We start from the raw sequence: 22,799 nt of genomic DNA, 5'->3' as shown, positions 1-22,799 counted from the left end.
AAGGATTGCAAAATTATTTAATAAATAAAGTCACAATTCAAAAATCACAGAAACACTCTGTATACAACCTAACCGCACAATAGCTTGAGGCAGACTGAGAAACACGGGCAGACTGAAACAAAGTGAGTCGATAGACCTGCAGTTTAGTGTCCCGAGTCACGTTCAGCTCGCAAGTCACAGCCTGCTCTTATCTATAATCTGGGAAAACAGCTATTTGAACACATTTTCAGAAAGAATAAAAAAAACAATTTCCTGAATTTGGTTATAAAAATAAAAGTAAGTAATTATCAAAACAATAATAGAAATAGGTAATTATTTTTAATTAATAATAACACCAAAGTTTTGCATAACCTAAAAAAAATGCAATATGGTTGAGATTAATATGTACATTACTGTATTTTTATTTGTCAGGTCCGTTAAATCAAGGGTTTATTGTGTGTGTGTGTGTGTGTGTGTGTGTGTGTGTGTGTGTGTGTGTGTGTGTGTGTGTGTGTGTGTGTGTGTGTGTGTGTATAGTATGAATAGGAAATGTAAAGGAAAAAAAAGGAATTGCACCTGAATGCACAAAGCTGCAAAAACAGGATACAAAAGTATATGGATGAAATTAGAAAAAGAATTAATAAAAAATACAAAAAGGTGCCGAGCCTAATAAAAGAAAAGTAAGAAAAAGAAAACAATGAGAAATATAAAGAAAAAGAATATTAAGAACCTACAAAAAAAAAAAAAAAAAAAATTATAAAATTAAAGAAGCTGAAAGGGAAAGAAATATATGATTAATTAATTAATGATATATTCTTTCTTTCCCTTTCAGCTATTATCTACATTTGATTGGCTCGTTGATTCAGCCTTTAATTTTATGTATTTTATTTTATTTATTTTTTGTAGGTTCTGAATATTCTTTTTCTTATGTTTCTTCTATTAGGCTCAGCACCTTGTGTTAAATACTTCATCTTTTTGTATTAATTTTCTATTAATTCTTTCTAATTCCATCCATATATAAGAAGAAAGGTACCCCTACACTACTATATCAGGACAATGCATCCCTTCATCAGCTGACATTAATATACAAAAAACGTTACAATGGACCATCAAATGATGCCAGGCGTGGTCATGTATTAGCCCAGTGTCTGGAGACTAGGCACCAGCGAGGTGATCTGATAGAGGTGTACAAAGCCTCGAATGGTTTGAGCATGCTCAATGCTGATGGGATTCTTCCTCTTGATCAGAACAATCACCTGAGAGGGCATAAATTCAAATTGAGGAAAGACAGATGTAGGATTGATGTGCGGAAATTTGCCTTTAGCCAGCGGGTGGTTGGTAGGTGGAACAGACTTCCATCCCTTGTCGTGGAAGTTGATAGCCTAAATAAGTTTAAGGCTCAGCTGGACAGGTATTTCGAACGAACAGAGGGGTGAAGTGGTTATTTTTTATTTATTTATTTTACTTTATTTTTTTTTTTTTTGGCTGATGCTGCATAAGCTTGCTTTCTTGCATCGAATGCCTCTACTAATGCTAATATTTACGTAGAAAAGCCTATCTTTTCACAGGGGAATGATATGTGCTTCGTATAAACGAGTACTTTGTATAAACAGAGTTTGTATTAACGAGATTTTACTATATAATACATATATGAATAACAAAAAAAATCCTGTATGTCATTCTCCAGAAGATTATATGAGCATGCCACATCGACTGTACAGTAACTGAATAAGACTTCAGACTCACTGTTCATAGAACAACAACCAGTTCTAACGTTCAGCTTATGGCGAATCAAAATGGAGCGTTTGTACGCATCACAGTATATCTCATTCGCTGGATTTCTTTATCTAACACATTGTAGTTTAGTAAGAAACATTCAAATTTCATTGCAAAAATTTATATTTTTGTTTTTAAATAAATTTTTAAAGAAATTTATTTACTGTTAATTTACTGTAAGAAATTTACTGTTAATCTCTATTTAAAAAAAGGCAAAACTTAAGCCTTTCTTCATAAGAGCACCCCTTTGTTCCATTCACTAATCTTGTTGCCCTTCTCTGTACTCGTTCCAGCAGCTCTACATCCTTCTTGAAATGAGGCCTCCAGGCCTGTATACAGTACTCTAGGTGTGGCCTGACCATTCAAGGGAATAATCACCTCCTTATCCCTGCTAGAAAAATTCCTATATATCATTGACAATACACCATGAGCTACTCTTGCAGCCCATCTGCACTGCTCAGAGAACTTCATATCTGCCTGCACAACCACCCCCAGGTCCCTTTCATTCTCTACCACTGTCAGTGTAGTACCACAGAGTTGATACGTTGCTCTGAGGTTGCTGTTTCCCATATGTAGTACTTTACATTTGTCAATGATAAACTATTCGTTTTAATTCGTTTTAAATGTTAAATATATTCGTTTATTACAAAATTCGGTTAATATGTATTACAAAGTTCTTTTTCACCCCATGAGAAATAAATATTGTCATTTTGTATGTTTAATATAAATCTTGGCAGAGCGATCCGATTATTGATGTATAAAAACAAAACTATGTTGTAAATCTTAGTCATAATTCTTTAACCTGTTAAAATACCATAAATAGCATGAACTATATCATGGCCATCTTGAGCTGTTATCCACAAATTTTGTTGAAAATTTGAATGGTCACTTTCATATGGGCTCAGAATATTAAATTTGATGTAGTTTAGATCTAATAGCAAAGCTGTCATACAATAGGACAGTGGCCTTATGCTACCCATTCAGATGACACCTAGTGTATCAAAAGTCTCTAACAGCATTACTGAAGTGATCATGCATTCCTTGCTTTGCATAGAGTACAAATAATCACTACCTGACAAATTAAAAGCACAAAGATTGAATAAGGTACAAGGAGAGAAAATGCAGAGAAATGAGATGATTACTCACTATTCCATATCACACTGACTGAAAAGCACTGCTAATGTCTTATAGCTCTTATAAGGAATCTCCTTTGCACATTATGGATATTCAGGATTTCACCTTTTTTGAAAGTTTATCTGTTGCGAGCTGTATTGTTAGCAACAGGCAATAATGCATATTGCTGAAGAAATCACAATACAATAATAATGGTAGTTCACTTTCAATGTAAAGTTTGTATTGCTGTGGAGATATAATAATGCAGTCCCCTTACCACTTGGAGGATGAGAAACTGCATTATCATAGTCTCTCGTCTATCACAGTTAAGAAATATTTTGTGGTCAGATTTAGAATGAGGATATTTTTCTGTATAAAGGCTCAGAATCAAATGAATGTTTGTCATTTTGGAAAATGTGTAATTGCAGCATTATGAGAGCATAATGCTGCAATTCCACCTTACAAATCAAACAATATGTAATGAAAAGCAGCTTCATAATGCTGTTGCTTTTCAATTACCACTACTGTTTATTGATGTTCATTGTTATTCAGAGTTGTTTAACGTTGTGTTCTAACATAGTGCATTAAAGTCTTGGGCTTCTTTGCATCACATGACTACTACAGGATTTGAAGTTAGAGAAAACACCAGTAAATACTGTTATCAATCTCACAATTTAGTGATTTATGCATAATTAGCCAAGCAAAAAAAAAAAAAAAAAAAAACCCAAATAAAACTAACTGTATTTCTAACAAAATATATAAGGATCCAATGTCATGTGGATTTTTTATTTATTTTTTTTTGTTTTCAACTACAGACTAGGTCCTCTTAACTGTGCTCTGTAATTATGGAACTTTGTGTATATTAGCATTAGTAGAGGCATAACGATGCAAGAAAGCACGTTTATGCAGCATAAGCCAAAGGGAAAAAAAAAAAAAAAAAACCGCTCCCATTTCACCCCCCCCCCCACATTCATCAAAATACCTGTTCAATTCCGCCTTAAATTTATTTAGGTTATCAACTTCCACAATAAAATATAATATAACCAATATAAAATATAAAATATAACCAATCGACAACCCGCTGGCTAAAGGCAAACTTCTGCACATCTATCCTACATCTGTTTTATCTCAATTTCAATTTATGCCCTCTCAGGTGATGATTCTGATCATGAGGAAGAATCCCATCAGCATTGAGCATGCTCAAACCATTCAAGGCTTTATACACCTCAATCAGATCACCTCACAGGTGCCTAGTCTCCAGACACTGTAATCTACAAAACTTAACATTTCTTCATTCATAAGAGCAACCCTTCATTCCATTCACTAATCTTGTTGCCCTCTCTGTACTTGTTCCAACAGCTCTACATCCTTCTTAAAATGAGGCCTCTAGACCTGTATACAGTACTCAAGGTGTGGCCTGACCATTGCCTTATACAAGGGGATAATCACCTCCTTATCCCTCCTAGAAAAATTCCTGAATATCACTGACAAGACACCATGCTACCCTTGCACACCATCTACACTGTTCAGAAAACTTCATATCTGCCTGCCCAATTACCCCCAGGTCTTTTTCATTCTCTAGCACTGTCAGTGCAGTACCACAGAGTTGATATGTTGCTCAGCGGTTACTGCTTCCCATATGTAGTATTTTACATTTGTCAATGTTAAACTTCATTTGCCACCTCACAGCCCATCTGCTCAACTTTTCTAGATCCTGTTACAGCAGCGTACCGTCATTAGTGTCCTTAACAACCCTGCCAACCTTCGTATCGTCTGCAAACTTGGACAATAAGCCTGATATACCATCATCAATATCATTTATAAATACAAAAAACAACAATTGACCCAACACTGAACCCTGGGGGACTCCACTAATAACATTAGTCCACGAAGAGCAGTGTCCATTGATTACCACTCTGTCTTCTCCCACTCAACCATCCCTTTATCCATAGCAGCAATTTGCTTCCAATGCCACACTGCTCCAATCTGTGCCACAGTCTTCCATGTGCAACAGTATCAAAAGCCTTTCTAAGATCCAACTATATGATATTAAAGTTATTCCCTGCGTCCTCTTCTTTTGTGACCACATCATAGTATCTAATCAAATTGGTCAGACAAGACTTCCCCTTAACAAAACCATGCTACACATCAGCTATAACTGAAGTCTTGTCTAGATGATCTTGCAGTGCTTCTTTAACCAGTGCCTCCATTAATTTCCCTGGAACAGAAGTTAAACTCACAAGTCTATAATTACTTGTGTCAGTCTTTAATCCTCCTTTGTGAATTGGGGTCACATTTGCACATCTCCAGTCTGTGGGTACCTCCCCCGAGTCCAAGAACGCTCTCATAATTATGGCTGACGGATTGCTTACTTCCTTTGCTGCCTCCTTTAATATAACTGGATAGATCCCATCCACCCCAGGTGCCTTCTTGTATTTATCTTCAACAATTTCTCCTCCACTTTACTTTCAGTTATTACAAGATTATCTAGCTTACTGCCAGAGTTGAATACACCTCTAGCATTCCCCTTCCTTGCTGAATAACTCCTCATGTGTGAATGTCGATGCAAAATATTCATTTAGTTTGTTAGCTACCTGAGCAGGATCATCAACAGTTGAACCATCGATTTCAAGTGGACCAATCTGATTCATTCCGTTCCTTCTAGAGGTTTACATAGGTAAAGAACTCTTTGCTGTCTTTCTTTGCATCCTTTGCCAAAGATTTCTCATAATCTGCCTTTGCCTGCCTAATCTCCTTTGTGACTTGGTTACAGACCAGCTTATATCTATCATAGGCTTCCATGTCACCCATTAATTTATAAGTATCCCAGGCATTTTTCTTCTCTGCCACATGTCTCATTAGTTCATCTGACATCCATTTAGGCCTAAACCTTGAACAATATTCCTTGACAATATACTTCAAATTCAAAATGGGAAACATTCTTTGAATGTTTCCCATTTTGAATTTGCTGTTGGTAACATCATCAGTTGGTTGCACCATATAGAATTTAAATACTGTCTCAGACCACATAGTCATCTTTATGAAAGCAAAAACCCTTCCCTTTACCCCTGATGGTAGTTACCTCTTTTAGTAAATTCCACTTGAGCACACTGTGATCCCTGCCACCTAGTGGTTCCTTTATCTGCAGATTCTTAATGCATGAAGAATCACTACTGATAATCAAATTAAGAGTATTACTCCCTCTAGTTGCCTCCTGAACATGCTGATGTAGAAAACAATCATCCAATAAATCCACAAAAGCCTTGCTAGTGTGTGAGTGTCCAACCCACAAATTCCAGTTAATATCTGGGAAATTAAAATCTCCCATTATAAGACTCTGATTTACTGGCCCACTCCATTTCCCTGTACAGTTTCTTATTATACTCATCAGAGTCATTAGGCCTATAACACACTCCTACTCTCAATTTTGATCTCCCAATGCTTATGTCATGCCAAACTGACTCGACACTGCACTGTCCAGCGATGTCGACTGGCTTCACTTCCTTGGATTTTGTGTTTAACTAATAACATAACACCTCCTCCCTTCCTGAAGATATCCCAACAATATCTGCCTCTGATGTTTTGAGCAATACCTCAAATTCATCAGATTTATTTACCAAACTCCTAGCATTGGTGTACATGCAAGTATATGTGCACCTGTTCTTATTCTTAGCTACCCTAACACAACCCATGTGTTTACTTGTACCGCAATGACTCCCAGCAGTCTCTGAAATATCCTGCGTCTTGTTTTCCAGGCTGCTGCTCATTCCAATAGAAGCAGTGCAAGAATCTCATTCAACTCTGCCAGTGGCTACTATTAATCTATTAGTCCGTGTATCCCCCCCCCAAGCTAGCAGTTTTCCGACTCACCTAACACTGCCTGATTAGCATCAGTAAATATTCTCGCACCCTTTCTATTTAAGTGTATCCCATCCCTGTAGAAGCAGTCTTTCTTCTTAACAAGCACAGACCAGGTAAGAAAAATTCTACCCCTCGAGCCTTGCAAAATCTCTCCAGGGCTGAATTGATCGATAAGGCTCTTATAATATACTCCTTCCTATCATGTCTGGGCAGAATTGTAGACACTTTCAAATTCATTTAGTGTGTATAATCACAAATGGAAAATTCAACTTGAGATAAACTACATAACTCTCACGAAATCCATGTAACTTAGTTATGTGGATTTGGTGAGATGATAAATAACTATAGCCTTTTTGAAATTAACTAAAAAAACTATTCTTTTTTTACTTTTAAATAGCATTGCATATAACTGTGTTGCTATATAATTTAAGTAGTTATAGTGAAACTGTTGGAGATGAATACTATGCAAACATAATTTGTAAAGAAAATTACATGCTATATAATACAAAGATAAAAAGTTTGACTACCTATTAAAAGCAGACCTGTTTTACACAAATGAGATTTAAAAATAACTTCTTAAAAGATATTCTATTATTTCTGAAATTAAAAAACTGTTATTTCTGAAAAGTTTTATTTAGAAAGGTTACATAATAATCAAGATCCATTACCAAAATTAAGTAAAGCTGTAAATAAGCTTCAATTCCTTCACAAATATAAGATATCAATTAGTGATTATTATCCCCCATTACTTATAATGGGGGATTTTAATTTCCCAGATATTGACTGGAATTTGGGGGCTGGTCACTCACACACTAGCAAGGCTTTTGTGGATTTATTGGATGATTGTTTTCTAAATCGGCATGTTCGGGAGGCAACTAGAGGGAGCAATACTCTTGATTTGATTATCAGTAGTGATTCTTCATGCATTAAGAATTTACAGATACAGGAACCACTAGGTGGCAGTGATCACAGTGTGCTCAAGTGGGATTTACTCAAGGAGGTAACTACCATCAGGGGTAAAGGGAAGGGTTATTGTTTTCGTAAAGGCGACTACAATGGTCTGAGACAGTATTTAAATTCTATACAGTGGGACCAACTGATGATGTTACCAACAGCAAACTCAAAATGGGAAGCATTCAAAGAACTTATCTTGGAAGCTACTAGGCTTTACATACCAACTAAGAAATATTGTTCAAGGTTCAGGCCTAAATGGATATCAGATGAACTAATGAGACATATGGCAGAGAAGAAATATGCATGGGATACATATAAATTAACATGTGACACAGAAGCCTATGACAGATATAAGTTGATCTGTAACCAAGTTACAAAGGAGGTTAGGCAGGCGAAGGCAGATTACGAGAAATCTTTGGCATGAGATGCAAAGAAAAACAGCAAGGAGTTCTTTACTTATGTAAACTCTAGAAGGAAGGGGATGAATCAGATTGGTCCACTTGATATCGATGGTTCAACTGTTCATGATCCTGCTCAGGTAGCTAACAAACTAAATCAATATTTTGCATCTACATTCACACATGAGGAGTTATTCAGGAAGGGGAATGCCATAGATGAAGTAAATACTGGCAGTGAGCTAGATGATCTTGTAATAATTGAGAGTAAAGTGGAGGAGAAATTGTTGAAGATAAATACAAGAAAGGCACCTGGGGTGGATGGGATCTATCCAGTTATATTAAAGGAGGCAGCAAAGGAAGTAAGCAATCCGTTAGCCATAATTATGAGAGCTTTCTTGGACTCAGGGGAGGTACCCACAGACTGGAGATGTGCAAATGTAACCCCAATTCACAAAGGAGGATCAAAGGCTGACACAAGTAATTATAGACTTGAGTTTAACTTCTGTTCCAGGAAAATTAATGGAAGCACTGGTTAAAGAAGCATTGCAGGATCATCTTGACAAGAATTCAGTTATAGCTCAGACACAGCATGGTTTTGTTAAGGGAAGGTCTTGCCTGACCAATTTGATTGGATACTATGATGTAGTCACAAAAGAATTGGATGCAGGGAATAAGTTTTATATTATATATTTGGATCTTAGAAAGGATTTTGATACTGTTGCACATGGACGACTGGCGCCTCCGTAGCCAGGTGGGAAGGAGCAGCAGTGCGTAGCACACGCTTCTTGATTAGACCAGGGTTCGAGCCCGTCACCACCAAATACGGAGGATGCGGAAAGGTCAGGGAATGACCACCGCATATTCCGGAGCAATATGGCCTTAGTTGCTAATGCTCCTGAAAACCAAAAAAACAACAAACAAACATGGACGACTGTTGCACAAATTGGAGCAGTGTGGCATTGGTGGCAAATTGTTGCTATGGATAAAGGGATGGTTGAGTGGCAGCAGACAGAGAGTGATAATTAATGGATACTGCTCGTCGTGGACTAATGTTATTAGTGGAGTCCTTCAAGGTTCAGTGTTGGGTCCATTGTTGTTTTCTGTATTTATAAATAATATTGATGATGGTATATCAAGCTTAATGTCCAAGTTTGCAGACGATACAATGTTCGGCAGGGTTGTTAAGCACGCTACTGACGCTACGCTGCTGCAATAGGATCTGGAAAGGTTGAGCAGATGGGCTGTGAGGTAGCAAATGAAGTTTAACATTGACAAATGTAAAGTACTACATATGTGAAACAGCAACCCCAGAGCAATGTATCAACTCTGTGGTACTACACTGACAGTGGTAGAGAATGAAAAGGACCTGGGGTAATTGTGCAGGCAGATATGAAGATCTCGGAGCAGTGCAGGCGGGCTGCAAGAGTAGCTCATGGTGTCTTGTCAATGATATACATGAATTTTTTTAGCAGGGATAAGGAGGTGATTATTCCCTTGTATAAGGCAATGGTCAGGCCATACCTTGAGTACTGTATACAGGTCTGGATGCCTCATTTCAAGAAGGATGTAGAGCTGCTGGAATGAGTACAGAGAAGGGAACAAGATTAGTGAATGGAACAACAGGTTGCTTTATGAAGAAAGGCTTAAGTTTTGCAAATTAGTGTCTGGAGACTAGGCACCGGCAAGGTGATCTGATAGAGGTGTACAAAGCCTTGAATGGTTTGAGCATGCTCAATGCTGATGGGATACTCAAAATAATCACCTGAGAGGGCACAAATTCAAATTGAGGAAAGATAGATGTTGGATGGATGTGCGGAAATTTGCCTTTAGCCAGCGGGTGGTTGGTTGGTGGAACAGACTTCCATCCCTTGTTGTAGAAGTTGATAGCAATAATAAATTTAAGGCTCAGCTGGACAGGTATTTCGAACGAACTGAGGGGTGAAGTGGAAGGGTTTTTTTTTGGCAGATGCTGCATAAGCTTGCTTTCTTGCATCAAATGCCTCTACTAATGCTAAAGTCCTCTGTGATGATGACTTTATAACGAAGTGTCAGATGTTTGATTACGGTTGCAGATAGGAGGAATATTCTATAAATGCTTTTTTCTTTTTTTTTTTTTGGATTGTACTCAGCCAGTCTTATGCAGAAATGGGTTCACACCAGAAACAGAAATTCTCCTTCCGTATATAAAAACCATTCTAGAATAAATGCAATTTACAGACACTATATATGGATGCCTTGCAGCCAAAGCTGTCTTGGTGCTTACCTTAAACAACCCAAACAAACTGATTATACAGCTATGAATATCAAAGAAATAATTATCCAACATACCCAAAGAGAAGCTTTTTCTGACATAATTGCACTGATGAACATTGCCAACCTGAAGTTATACTACAAATATTCTTCATTCCTTGAAGAAAAAAATTTTAAATACTATCATAAACAATAATAACAATAATGTACAAACAAAATAAAAATAAATTGACAAATGCAATTTACTAAATATCATATATCTGTCAGGAATGTTAAAAAATAGCTACAGTCAATTTTTTAACAGTCCTGTTTGAAACAAGTACTATACACTGAGTGATCACTGAATTATGACCAACTACCTAATACTTCGTAGGTCCTTTTTCCCTCAGTACAGCAGCTATCTGACATGACATTGATTGAACAAGATGTCTGAAGCATTTGGGAGGTGTGGCCAACCAAGCTGTGTGTAATGCAGTCAGCAATGCAGGTATGGAGGTGATTGGTGTATCCAGACGCCTGATATGCTTTTCTATAGTCTCCCACAAGTGTTCTATGGGATTGATATCGGGAGAGTTCAGAGGCTAATCAATATGCTGGTAGTCAGAACTGTGTTCCTCAAACCATTCCTGCACAACAAGTGCCTGATGGCTAGGGCACATTGTCATCTTGGAAGGCACCATCGCCCTTTGGGAAAAAGTGCAACGTAATGGGGTGTACACAGTCAGCAACCAGTTGATAATAGCAGAGACCACCGATACTTTGTTCCACATGCACCAGGGGCCCATGTTCTTGCCAGTGACACATGGCCCACACCATACAACCGCCTCCACTGGCCTGCACCTTTGATACCATGCATGATGGAGGAAGAGCCTCATGTTGTTGATGTCAAATCCGTAAACGACCATCCACGGTGTGTAGTAAATAATGTGACACATCTGACCAGCACACCTTCTTCCAGTCTTCTAATGAGAGGATGCTGTAAGGGTCGTCTGCTGGTATAGCCCATACGTGTGAGCGTGCGATGCATAGTCATGCCACATATTGTTCTGGGTTGGCCCATGTTGTATTTTTTATTTTTTTTTTTATGTGAACCCCAAACACGAGAGGTACTGGAACCTATAGTACTTAGTACCGTCCTTGGGTTGGAGGCTGAGAAGACAAAAGAAGATATTTGTTGACATTGGACTTGAACTTCTGCAGATTGTAATTTTCTGAAATACGTATGAAGGAAGGTTGTTCCAGAAAACGGCAGTTGAATGAATAAATGAGGAAGACGAAAAGTTGGTTCTGTGGGTTTGAAGTTGGACAGTAAATGGATGTTGGCTGGTGGCGGCACGTGTTCGGACTGTTTTGAAAGAGAGAGAGCGGGAATTATAGAAGCCAATTCAGAAGAACAGTGCCCATGGAAGTATCTGTGTCTATGAGAAAGTGAGTGGAGAGACTCCGTTAGAGATGAATCATTAATTAACCTAACTGCCCTCTTCTGAATGGAATCAAGAAGCCTGAGAGAGGTTTTGGGGGCACCACCCCAGATGTGGGAACAATTTTCCATGGCAGGGCGGATTTGCGATTTATACAGAGTGAGCAGCTGTTTAGAAGAAAAGTAACACCAAGAGCGAAAGAGAAAACCAAGTTTTTTAGATGCATAGGAAGCAATATTTGTAATGTGCTTGTGCCAAGAGAGATTAGAAGTCAGGGTAATCCCCAAAAGAGATATATCATTTTGCCTAGAAATCGTAGTGTCACTAAAGATAAGCATAGGAGCAGAAGAATCCTTTTTGCGAGATATAAGACAAGACCGAGTTTTAGAAGGGTTGAAATCAACTAAGTTGTCTTTGCCCCACTGAAGAATTACCTGACGATCGGCATTTAAGGAATTGGTAGCAGATTTTCGAGAAGTTGAAGCTGATTGAGCAGGGCAAGGTTTCTCAAAATGGAAAGTTGAGTGCAATGTGCTATCATCGGCTAAACTATGGATAGGATTTCCAGTCAATGGAAGAAGGTCATTGATATACAAGAGGAAAAGAGTGGGGGAAAGAACTGAACCTTGGGGTACACCGGCATTAGTGGAGAAGTTAGAAGACAGAGAGCCATCTGCCATCACCCTCAGTGAGAGATCAGAGAGGAAACTGGATAACTAATTACTAAAAACAGTTGGCAAACCATAAGATGGAAGCTTGTTTAGAAGACCTTTATGCCAAACACGATCAAAAGCCTTTGAGATGTCAAGAGCAACTACTTGTGTTTCACCGAACCTTTCCATTGAATTAGTCCATAAATGTGTAACATAAGCGAGAATATCACCAGTGGATCGACACTGACGGAATCCATACTGGCAATCGTTGATCAGACGGAAGGTTTGTAGGTAGTTTAAGAGTTGGCGGTTAATTGATTTCTCCATTACTTTAGAAAGAGTAGAAGTAATTGCAATGGGACGATAATTGGATGGGAGGGATTTGTCACCCTTTTTAGTAACTGGTTGGATATGAGCAAATTTCCAAGCAGAAGGAAAAACACCTTTGGAATAAGAAAGTGAAAAAAGGCGGCAAAGAATAGGAGTAAGTTCAGGAGCACAGGTTTTGAGAACAAGTGGAGAAATACCATCCGGACCTGGAGCTTTCTTAGCATCAAGGTTCATCAAAATCCTTCTGATATCCTTTTGACGGAAGACCACAGGAGGCATTGAATGGAGCGTGTTGGGAATGGTGGGAGGTGTTTTACCAAGATCATTAATACATGAGATGGAAGAAAAATGGGATGCTAGCAGGTCAGTTTTTGGCTGAAGTGACAACAGAACCATCTGGTTTGGACAGAGGTGGGAGCAGAGATGGGCAAAAGTTGCGGCCAATAGCTTTGGCAAGAGACCAGAATGCTCGGCTACCATTAGGGCAAGAAACAAGTTTTCTACTCTTAGCCTGTTCAAACTCTAGTTTGAACTGATTAATAACTGCTTTACAATTGTTGCGAGCTTTGGTGTAGGCAGAAAATGAAACTGAAGAATTAGAGACAAGCCAATTACGATATGCAACATTCTTCTCTTGGACAGCCTTAGCACATTTATTGGAAAACCAAGGTTTAGATAAAGGACGAGATTTTAAAGTGGGGTGTGGGATAAAGGATTCCATTCCTGCAAGAATAATTTCGCTGACACGATCTGAGCAAACGTTGACATCAGAACTTTTGAAACAGTAATCCGACCAAGGAAAAGAAGAAAAGAAGTCTCGCAGGTCATCCCATTTTGCATTCTTGTAATGCCAAACAACACGAGGTTGGGAATAGCCATGAGATAAAGGTTCCATTGGAGAAGAGACAATCACCAAGTTGTGATCTGAAGTGCCTAAAGGAGCTCTCACTTCGACCGTGTACTTAGAAGGGTTGTTTGTGAGAAAAAGATCAAGCGTATTGGCTGTATGATTAGGATTGTCCGGTATTCTTGTAGGTAAATGAACAATCTGTGCTAGGTCATTAGTAATTGCAAAAGCCTCAGCATCTCGACCAGCTGGGTCGGTATGACTAGAAAACGGAAACCAGCTGGAGTTGTGAACATTAAAATCACCAAGGAAAATTACCTCACTGTTAGGAAAGTTGGAATGGAGAAATTCAAGTTGCAAAGAGAGGAAGTCAAAGAGCTCCAAGTGATTAGTGGAGTTGGGAGAACGGTAGAGACAACAGATGAATTTGACACAGTGAGGTAGAGAGATTTTAAGCCAGAGAAGATCAAAGAGAGGAGATTCCAAATTGCCAAGTCTCTGACAGGGAATATCAGAACGGACATATGCACAGGTACCACCTTTGAGGCGAAAGGAATCATACAGTGAATAATTTGGGCATCTGAGATGAGCAGTAGTTGAATCAACTGATAACTGAGATTCTGTCAGAAAAAGTAATGGGGTTTGGCAGACTGCAAGTGGAAATGGACATCGTTGAGATTAGAATTGAGACCACGTATATTTGTGAAATGAATTAGGAAGTCCTTGGGAGGTTTAGATCTTTTCGCAGATAAGCTTGCTCTATTATTTTTACAATTCATGGTGTATTCAATAGTAAGAAAAAGTGGGTGGGACATGCTGTATGAAGTAATGAAATTTTTGGATATGGTGTACATGTGGTAAGAATATACCCAGATCCTTGACATAACGTGGCCTCGACAATGCTCCCCGCATACACACTACTCGGACTCCCTCCAGTCACTATCTGGCAGAGTAGAGGTAGCAAGATTATACACTAGCTGATCAGGAAGCCTCCTAGAGAGTTACCAATAGGTTGCAGTGTACTAACTAGCAGCCGGCCTGCGAACACCGTTTTAGAGCTGTACCCTCAAAATGAAGGAATATTGGATCTCGCCACGACATTCATCATAACCTCAAAAGTCATCAATCATACTGCATGATGGAAGAGATAGGGATGGGTTGACTGAAACTTAGTTCTAGAGACTAAACATGGGTTCCACCACTTCAAGCCTCCAATAAGCAAAGTGGTGGTATTGCACCGGTTGATGAGATTCATCTACCACCTAGTACTGCCTGATAACATAGAGGGGCGCCGTTCCTCCATGTGGTGTGGGCACCACACCTCGACCCCTTCTTACGTTGGTTCACACCTGGGTGGTCACCCACCATGTACTTGTGCATGGAGGTTATACCCAGGATTACTAACAGTCCCACCATCGTGAAGGTACAAGCAGAGGATTTGGCTGTCACAGACTGTCCGGACTTCGCCGAAATTGGGTCCACTTGACTTGAGTGTCACCTGAATATCAGTTCCATCAGCGTTTTAGACTCCCAGGTAGCAAGTACAGCTTGTCTGGCATATCTGAGAGAATGTCTGTGACAACCTCAAGGACAAAGGTAGTCAACTCTTCAACAGCACATCACCTGTTTGAGTTGTCAGACCCGGCGCTCACCTGTAACATCAACCTTTCGCTGACCTTTGCATATTTGGCATCAGGTCGTTGTTTGACCATTTTGACGCCAGTCCTGGTACACTTTAACTACAGCAGCTCTCGAACACCCCACCAGTTCAGCCGTTTGGGAAATTGAGGCACCAGCTCATAGAGACCCACAATCTGTCCTTTATCCAAGTCCGATAAATGCTTCCTTTTACCCATAATGCTCGGAATTTTATTACCTACTGAACCACTGACACCTTATCTATGCTACGTAGGTCGACTAACTGTGCATTCTCGTTCCTCACGTGGTCAACGAGTCTCATTCAGTTTTCATGATTCAGTGATCACTCAGTGTATATGCATATATAGTATTTATAGTACATATTATATCATTTGATTCTATGCGCAGTCGAAGCTCTTTATAGAGACCCTCGTTTTAACATCCCAGCATGTTATAATGATCACATGATACATTCTGGCCAATTTCCCATAAAAAACCTAATGTTATTTTACATTCATTAATGACCTAGAAAGATATATGAATTCTTTACAATAATCAAAAAATTTCTACCCTTTCTTTTTTTTAAACTATTTTTATTACAATGATCACATTTTAAAATGAAAGACCGTTAATTCATTGATATCAATGATGTTTATGTAAACCGACCATGAGAAATTACTCATTGGTGTATGAATTTTTTGAAAAAATTTTTTTTTTTTTTTTTTGTTGATATATGATCAGAAAGACATCGTTTGTTTGTTATTTGGTTTTTAGGAGCATCAGCAACTGGTGGTCATTCCATGACCTTTCCGCATCGTCCGTATTTGGTGGTCACGGGCTCGAACCCGGTCTAATCAAGAAGCGTGTGCCACACACACTGCTGCTCCTGCCCACCTGGCTACGGAGGCGCCAGAAAGACATCGTCATTGCTGATTAAAGTAGGCTCTTTTAAAATTAGTATTTAAAGGTGGGAAATGTAGTGACGGAAAAAAAGCAAAACAGCAGATTACTATTCTCCTAGCAGTATAAACATATCTGGTACAGAGAAGCTTCTTCTCTTAATTACTGGAAAGTCCAGAAGCCCTGATGGTTAGTTAGTTAGTTATTTGGTTTTTAGGAGCATTAGCAACTAAGGCCATATTGCTCCAGGGATATGTGGTGGTCATTTCCTGACCTTTCCGCACCCCCCCCATATTTGGTGGTCACGGGCTCGAACCCCAGTCTAATCAAGAAGCATGTGCTATGCACTGCAGTTCCTGCCCACCTGGCTATGGAGGCACCTCCCCCTGATGCTTCAGAGGTTTGGAGACATTGTGTGCTATGTATTAAGCAATCCGAACGGGTTGTATTTCATTGAAATCTAAAAAGAATGGATCAGAGATTGCAAGATGAATAGAAATAAAAATGCTATTAAACAAAATCATGCCATGTCTTGAAAGCAAAACACTATGTGAAATTGAAGTCCTGGAGGTAATAATACATTTGTGTGTATAATAATAATAATACATTTGTCACAACTTCATCCCATGAAATTGACAAAAAAAAAAAAAAAAAGAAGAAGTCATCTTCGACTGCTTCAAACGTGCTGGATTTATCACCTTGAATTATGCAATGAATGAAGCTTGGCATGCTTTTGCCTCTATTAAATCACGAAGAACAGTCCAATAATAGTGAAACAAATTTGATGATGAATGTCATAGCCTAAACTTAAGTGTTTAAGACTAAACCAAAGTGGATGGATGCAGACATTGAAGGTTTCAGGATATTCACAAATGAAAGGGAACTCATTGCAGATGCATTGAAACCTGCAGTTTGTAATGACAAAGAAGAGAATCAGAACTTATATGTCATTTTTTTTTAAAGTGCAACTTAACTGTTATCACTCGCCTTCATAATCCTTTTTAAAGATGTTCTGCCACTGAAAAGGTGCATTTTTAAAGATTTTCTTAAAATCTGAAGCCAATTTCCCTGTCTATGTCAATATATATATAGATACACTGGTGTGCAAAATTTAAGGACCAGTCAGGTTTTCACCTGTAGCTTCTTATAGGAGTGGCCTAGATATGGGAAAAGCATACCAAAGGAACCTCGTGAGGTACAGAAACGATGAAGGAAACAACACCAACACAACAACGGAAACAAAACGGTACAGAGGGACTTTATTAAAAAATGGCAACATAGCACTGGCTGCCATGATACAGATGCATCACTGCCAAAGACAGAATAAAGGGAAGAGGTGGTCTTCAGTAGGAGATATGGCCACCCCTAATGTCGATGCAGGCTTTGCACTGCTTGTCCATACTTAGAACAACGTTGTTGATAAGTTCTTTTGGTGACAGCATCCATTTCTCTGTCAGCGCCATCTTCAGCTGGTGAACATTTTCTGGTGGGTGTGAACGTGCTGCTAGGTGTCTCCCCAGATCGTCCCAGTAGTGTTCACCGGTTACAGTACCACCCTCCAGTATCTGGAGTTGTGTATGTCCATCCAAGATAACGCTTCCCCCAGATGAGAACTCCTCGACCGCTATATCAATCCCTTTCAGTGATCTTTAGGGGGTGATACCGTGTGCCAACCTCTCACCAGATTAGCTGACATCCAGAATCACTGCTGTGACTGAATCTACTCTCATCAGTAAAGGGTACCTTAAGTAAAGATTTTGTGGTTGTAAACTTTAGAAAAAGAGATGGTCCTTAAGTTTCATACACCAGTGTACTATACATATATAGTAATGGTATACAGTAATTACTGTACATACATAATTTGCAAATGAATCTTATTATACAATGCAAAATATGTAATCTTCATTTTCTTTTTCAATACTGTAGTAATATTCTGAATTAGATTATACTATAATGTATTAGTAGGATTACATTAAGTGTACAAACTTTTCTTTGGTCTTTTGCTGATTTTATGAACTATCAATATAATGCCCTTTCGACATAATGACCATTTTTCTCATTTTTTTCTGGGGGTTCACTATAAAGAGCTTTGGCTGGCTTTGAATAAAGGACTGCTAGGATCCTATGTGGTGCAGGAGGTTCCTGTTAAAGTATTTTTGTGGTGAATAATTATTATGATATCCAAGGCATGAGTTTATTGCGTATGGCTCTAAACAGACTAGACCAAAGAGTGGATACTGATGGGTACACAGATGTGTTAGATTTCACATTAAACAGATAATTTGATATTTCTTTTGGCATCAAAATTTCAAATTTTATGTATAGTACTTGTTACTGTATTTACTGAATTTTTATTAGTAAAGCCAAAGGTCAGATTGTTTTTGAAATGTATTGTAAATTTCAGCTAGTCAGGCAACATGATTGAAAAGTCGTTTTCTAGAACTGGGAGTGAATTTGATGCCCTCTCAAAAAGCAGAAAGTGCATTTAGTAAGCAGAGTAATGTATATTCCAGTGTATAAGTCCACCTTTGAAGCACTAAAATAAATTCATTTAAAATTTTAAGGTCAAATTATATGAGTATAAAAGCCTAATCTCAAACCAAAGGCAGTTGTCGGTGTATTATGGTTTTAGGAACATCAGCTACTAATGCCATATTGCTCCGTATATACTGCCAGTTAATTGCATGTGTTCTGTCATCAATTTTCTGTTTGCTAGACAAAAAACCAGAGTTTCTGGGAGGGGAAAAAAAAAAAAAAAAAAAAAAAAACGATGCTATCCTCACCTGAGACTGATGAACTCAGCCATGTTGTGAAAAAAAAACCCATAAAAATTCTTCACATCGTAGTTGCGACTCAAATGGGTCTTTTCTGCCTAGTGTGGTGAGGGCAGTGATTCTACTAACTGTGCTATCCACAACAGCACCAAAGGTAGGTGCTTAGGGTTAGAAAGATATGAATTAATGCCAATATACAGGGTACACTGTTATTGATTTATGCATTAGTTAAAAGTAGCTTTACCATTTGAAAAGTTTGAAAATGTGTTCACTGCAGTCCATATGTGCTATTGTCAGTGATAAAAATAAAGTTTTCTTGCTTATTTGTTACTGATTGCTGAAGTAGCCACCTGTGGGCACTGCTGTAGTGTAAAAAGGAATGGTAATATGTACTGGTGCAGGAAGAGTGCAATGCAATTTTTGGATGATAGAAACTAAGCATATGATGCAAGTTAAGAGGAAATTTTATACAAAGTTCAACAAAATATCAACCAGATGTTTGATATGAAATTGTCATTAGACTTTTTTTCTTTTTTTTTTTTTTTTTGTAGCTACTGACAAGGGCTGGGATGGAATATTTTAATAAACAGAATGCTTGTTAATAAAATATCTCATTTTTAATAATCAAGTATAAACATGAATAAATGTGGGTAATCACATTTATATTTATAGACACATGCATAGGGCATGTGACTAGTGGATAATCACATATAAATGAAACATGGTAATAAAAAAAGTAATAATAATCAAAGAGACAAGTAGTGTATAAGCTATGAACATATTTCTAAAATCATCATATGATAATTTGTCACAATTGACAGTACTGACAGTCATCTGAATTTCCCACTAGTATGCAATTTCAATTAGGGTTCACAATTCAGCCACTAGCACTACTAAGAATAGCCATATTGTTTCAATGTTTATACAGGAAGTAGATGAGTCATGGTCAATACTCACTGCTAGATGCAGTTAGTATTAACCACGACTCATCATAAATGGGAGGGAGCTAAAAGTGTACTTTCCATACAGAAAAGGTGGACTTATTAAAAGAATTTTAAAATGCCAGCTGGATGGCAGATGGAAGGGAAAAAAAAACGGACATGTCTGGCCTTTGCTGTATGTCTGGTCACCCCTATATAACCCGAAAAGTGGCAACTAAAGTTTAATGCTTCTAAATGTAAGATATGCATTTCGGGAAGAGAAATCCTGTTCACATATAAACAAGTCATATATGAGACAGGTGAAGAAGAACTAAAAGTAGTTCAAGCTGAAAAAAAGACATGTTACAAATTCAGTCTGACACGAAATTTTCCATGCAGGAAGACATGTTATCCTGCTCATAATTTATAAGGGCCTTTGCTAGTATGGAAAAATATGTAATTATTAATCCATACAAGACAATGGTTATACTACATTTGGAATATTTCATTCAGATTTGGACGCCACCTAAAAAAGACAAAGAAATTCTGGAAAGGATTCAAAGAAGGACAACCTTCTTTGAAGCCACTGGTTAATGATTATTGCAAATTGATGCACATGAAGAACAGCGCAGAAGGTGTGGACTGCAAAATTTGATAACCAGACATCTAAAGGAGATCGAATTCATCTATATATATAAAAGAATATTTTGCTTTTTCACATGCACACTTTTTGCTTTCTGCAAGAGAGGGCTAACTGCTATTGCGTCATACTACAACAAAGCAATTGACAGATCTGTCTTAAAAACACTTCTACAAACTCTTAATTTTTTAGTCTTTAAATTTTTCTATATATAAAAGAATATTTATAGTGCTTTTAATTTTTAGAATTCTACATGTCTCAAGGCAACGATTCAATTTTATCAAAAGTTTCATCAGCTATTACAAATGTTTTTAATAATGGCAGTAACAGAAAAGAAAAAGATCATATCTGATATCGAAGAAAAATCGATTATTGAAAAATATGAAAATAATAAGTTAAAGGCTTCACAATTAAGGAAGGAAAGATAAAAAAAATGAAAGACTACTTTTATATCACAAGACTACGTGTAATGGAAATAAGGAAGAAATGTTTAGTTTGTGAACACGGCACAGGTGATAGAGCTCGATCAAAAGCATATATTCCAAGGATTCATATGTATTCAAATGAAGGTGAATATAACTTCATTTTTCAAAGAACACAGTTTCCTGTGAAATTGGCTTGTAGTATGACAATAAACAAAAGTAAAGGTCAAACATTATCTAAGGTTGGTGCTGACTTAACATCATGTTTTTTGCATGGACAATTGAAGGCAGCTAAAAATCTCTTTGTATTAACAGAAAACAAATAAAAATTGCTGAAGAATGGGGTGTGGGGGGGTTCCCCTCATTAAAAAAATTAAAATATAAAAACATATAATTCAGGTGACACAAGGCAGAAGGAGCGAAGAGATCTTCTGACTTGTGTGAATAAAATATTAGTAATGACAAATGATGCTAGGAAGCACGCTTTTCAAACTATCTACTTCCACAACATCAGACGGAAGTTTTGTTCCAATGAACAATTATCCAATGGCTGAAGGAAAATTTCCACACATCTATCCTTATATGTGTTGTCTAAGACAGAGCAAGTATGTCATCAACATTTGGCTTACTCAATTGATTTAAAACCTTAATCATATCTGGCAGGTGCCCGGTTTCCAGATGCTGCAACTTGCAGAACCAAAATCTTTCTTGGTAAGAACACCCTTTTGTTTCCTGAAATGAATTTCATTGCACCTCTCTGCACCCATTCCAACAGATCCACATCCTTTCTAAAATTAAGCTTCCAGATCTGTATGCAGTAATCATAGTCATCCTTGTCTCTTATCTAACCATTACCTTATACAATGGAATAATCACCAAATTCCTGTATATCACTGACAAAACCCATGAGCTATTCTAGCAGCTGATCCAAATTGCTCAGAAACCTTCATGTCTAACTACAATTACCCACCATGTCCTTATCCTTCTCCACTTCCTTCAGTGTTGATATGTTATTCTGGGACTACTGCTACTCATATGCAGTACTTTGCATTTATCTTCAGCCATCCTATCTAATTTTCCTAGAGCTCATTGAAATAGTATATCCAGTTTACTGTCATTAACCATCCTGCCAACCTTTGTATCATCATTTGCAAACTTACACATGAAGCCTGATTATTCCTTCATCAATATCATTTAATAAATATTGTAAACAACAATGAGCCAAGCACTGTACCCTGGGTTACACCATTAATAACACTACTCCAAGAAGAGTAGCACCTACCAATAACCACTCTCTGTCCTCTTTCACCGATCTTCCCGATCTGTATTAGCAACTTGCCCCCTAATGTTTCACTGCTCCAATCCTGCTTTCAATTTCAGTCAAGCCTTTGAGATATTGTACCACATGTACAACTGCTGTATAAATTGGAGCAGTGTGGCATTAAATGCAAACCACTATTACGATAAAGGTACTGTCAAGTGATAGCAGACAGAGTGGCTGCAAATAATCAACAATCCTCATGGACCAATGTGATAAGCAGATTGCCACAAAGGCTGCTGTTCAGCCCCTTACTGGTTCCAGTATTTATTAATGATACTGATGAAGTTATTTCTAGTTTGATATCATGTTTTCTAATGATATGGAGTACTCAAGAGTGGTTAATCAATATTATAGTACCACAAACAATGCAAGAAAGCAAGCTATACAGCATTAACAAAAAAAAAAAAAAAAAAGAAACTTTCCCATATCACCTATCCATCTCCTCTAATAGTTTGAATCAATTCTAATAAAGAAGAACTAGAAAAACTACACACTTCTATAACATCAGACAGTAGTTTGTCCCAACAATCAATTACCTCCTGGCAGAAGGCAAATTTCTGCACATCTATCCTGTGACATCCTGTCTCAATTTCAATTTATGA

At 37.8% G+C, this 22,799-nt stretch overlaps 1 protein-coding gene across 1 annotated transcript in view; it reads right to left on the bottom strand.

The window, feature by feature from the left end:
- LOC150082061 (magnesium transporter NIPA2-like) overlaps positions 1 to 22,799 on the bottom strand; it is a 226,000-nt gene that overhangs the window by 159,644 nt on the left and 43,557 nt on the right. The window contains exon 3 of the mRNA XM_090379950.1: positions 10,410 to 10,488. Coding sequence (XP_090236076.1) covers positions 10,410 to 10,488 — 79 coding nt within the window. The remainder of the gene's footprint in view (positions 1 to 10,409; positions 10,489 to 22,799) is intronic.

Source organism: Mastigoproctus giganteus, chromosome 8 (genome assembly GCF_048544385.1).
Source record: "Mastigoproctus giganteus isolate SK-2022 chromosome 8, ASM4854438v1, whole genome shotgun sequence".
Lineage (NCBI taxonomy): Eukaryota > Metazoa > Arthropoda > Arachnida > Uropygi > Thelyphonidae > Mastigoproctus > Mastigoproctus giganteus.
The sequence above is the reverse complement of the archived record's forward strand: the minus strand, read 5'-3'. Positions and strand labels throughout refer to the sequence as shown.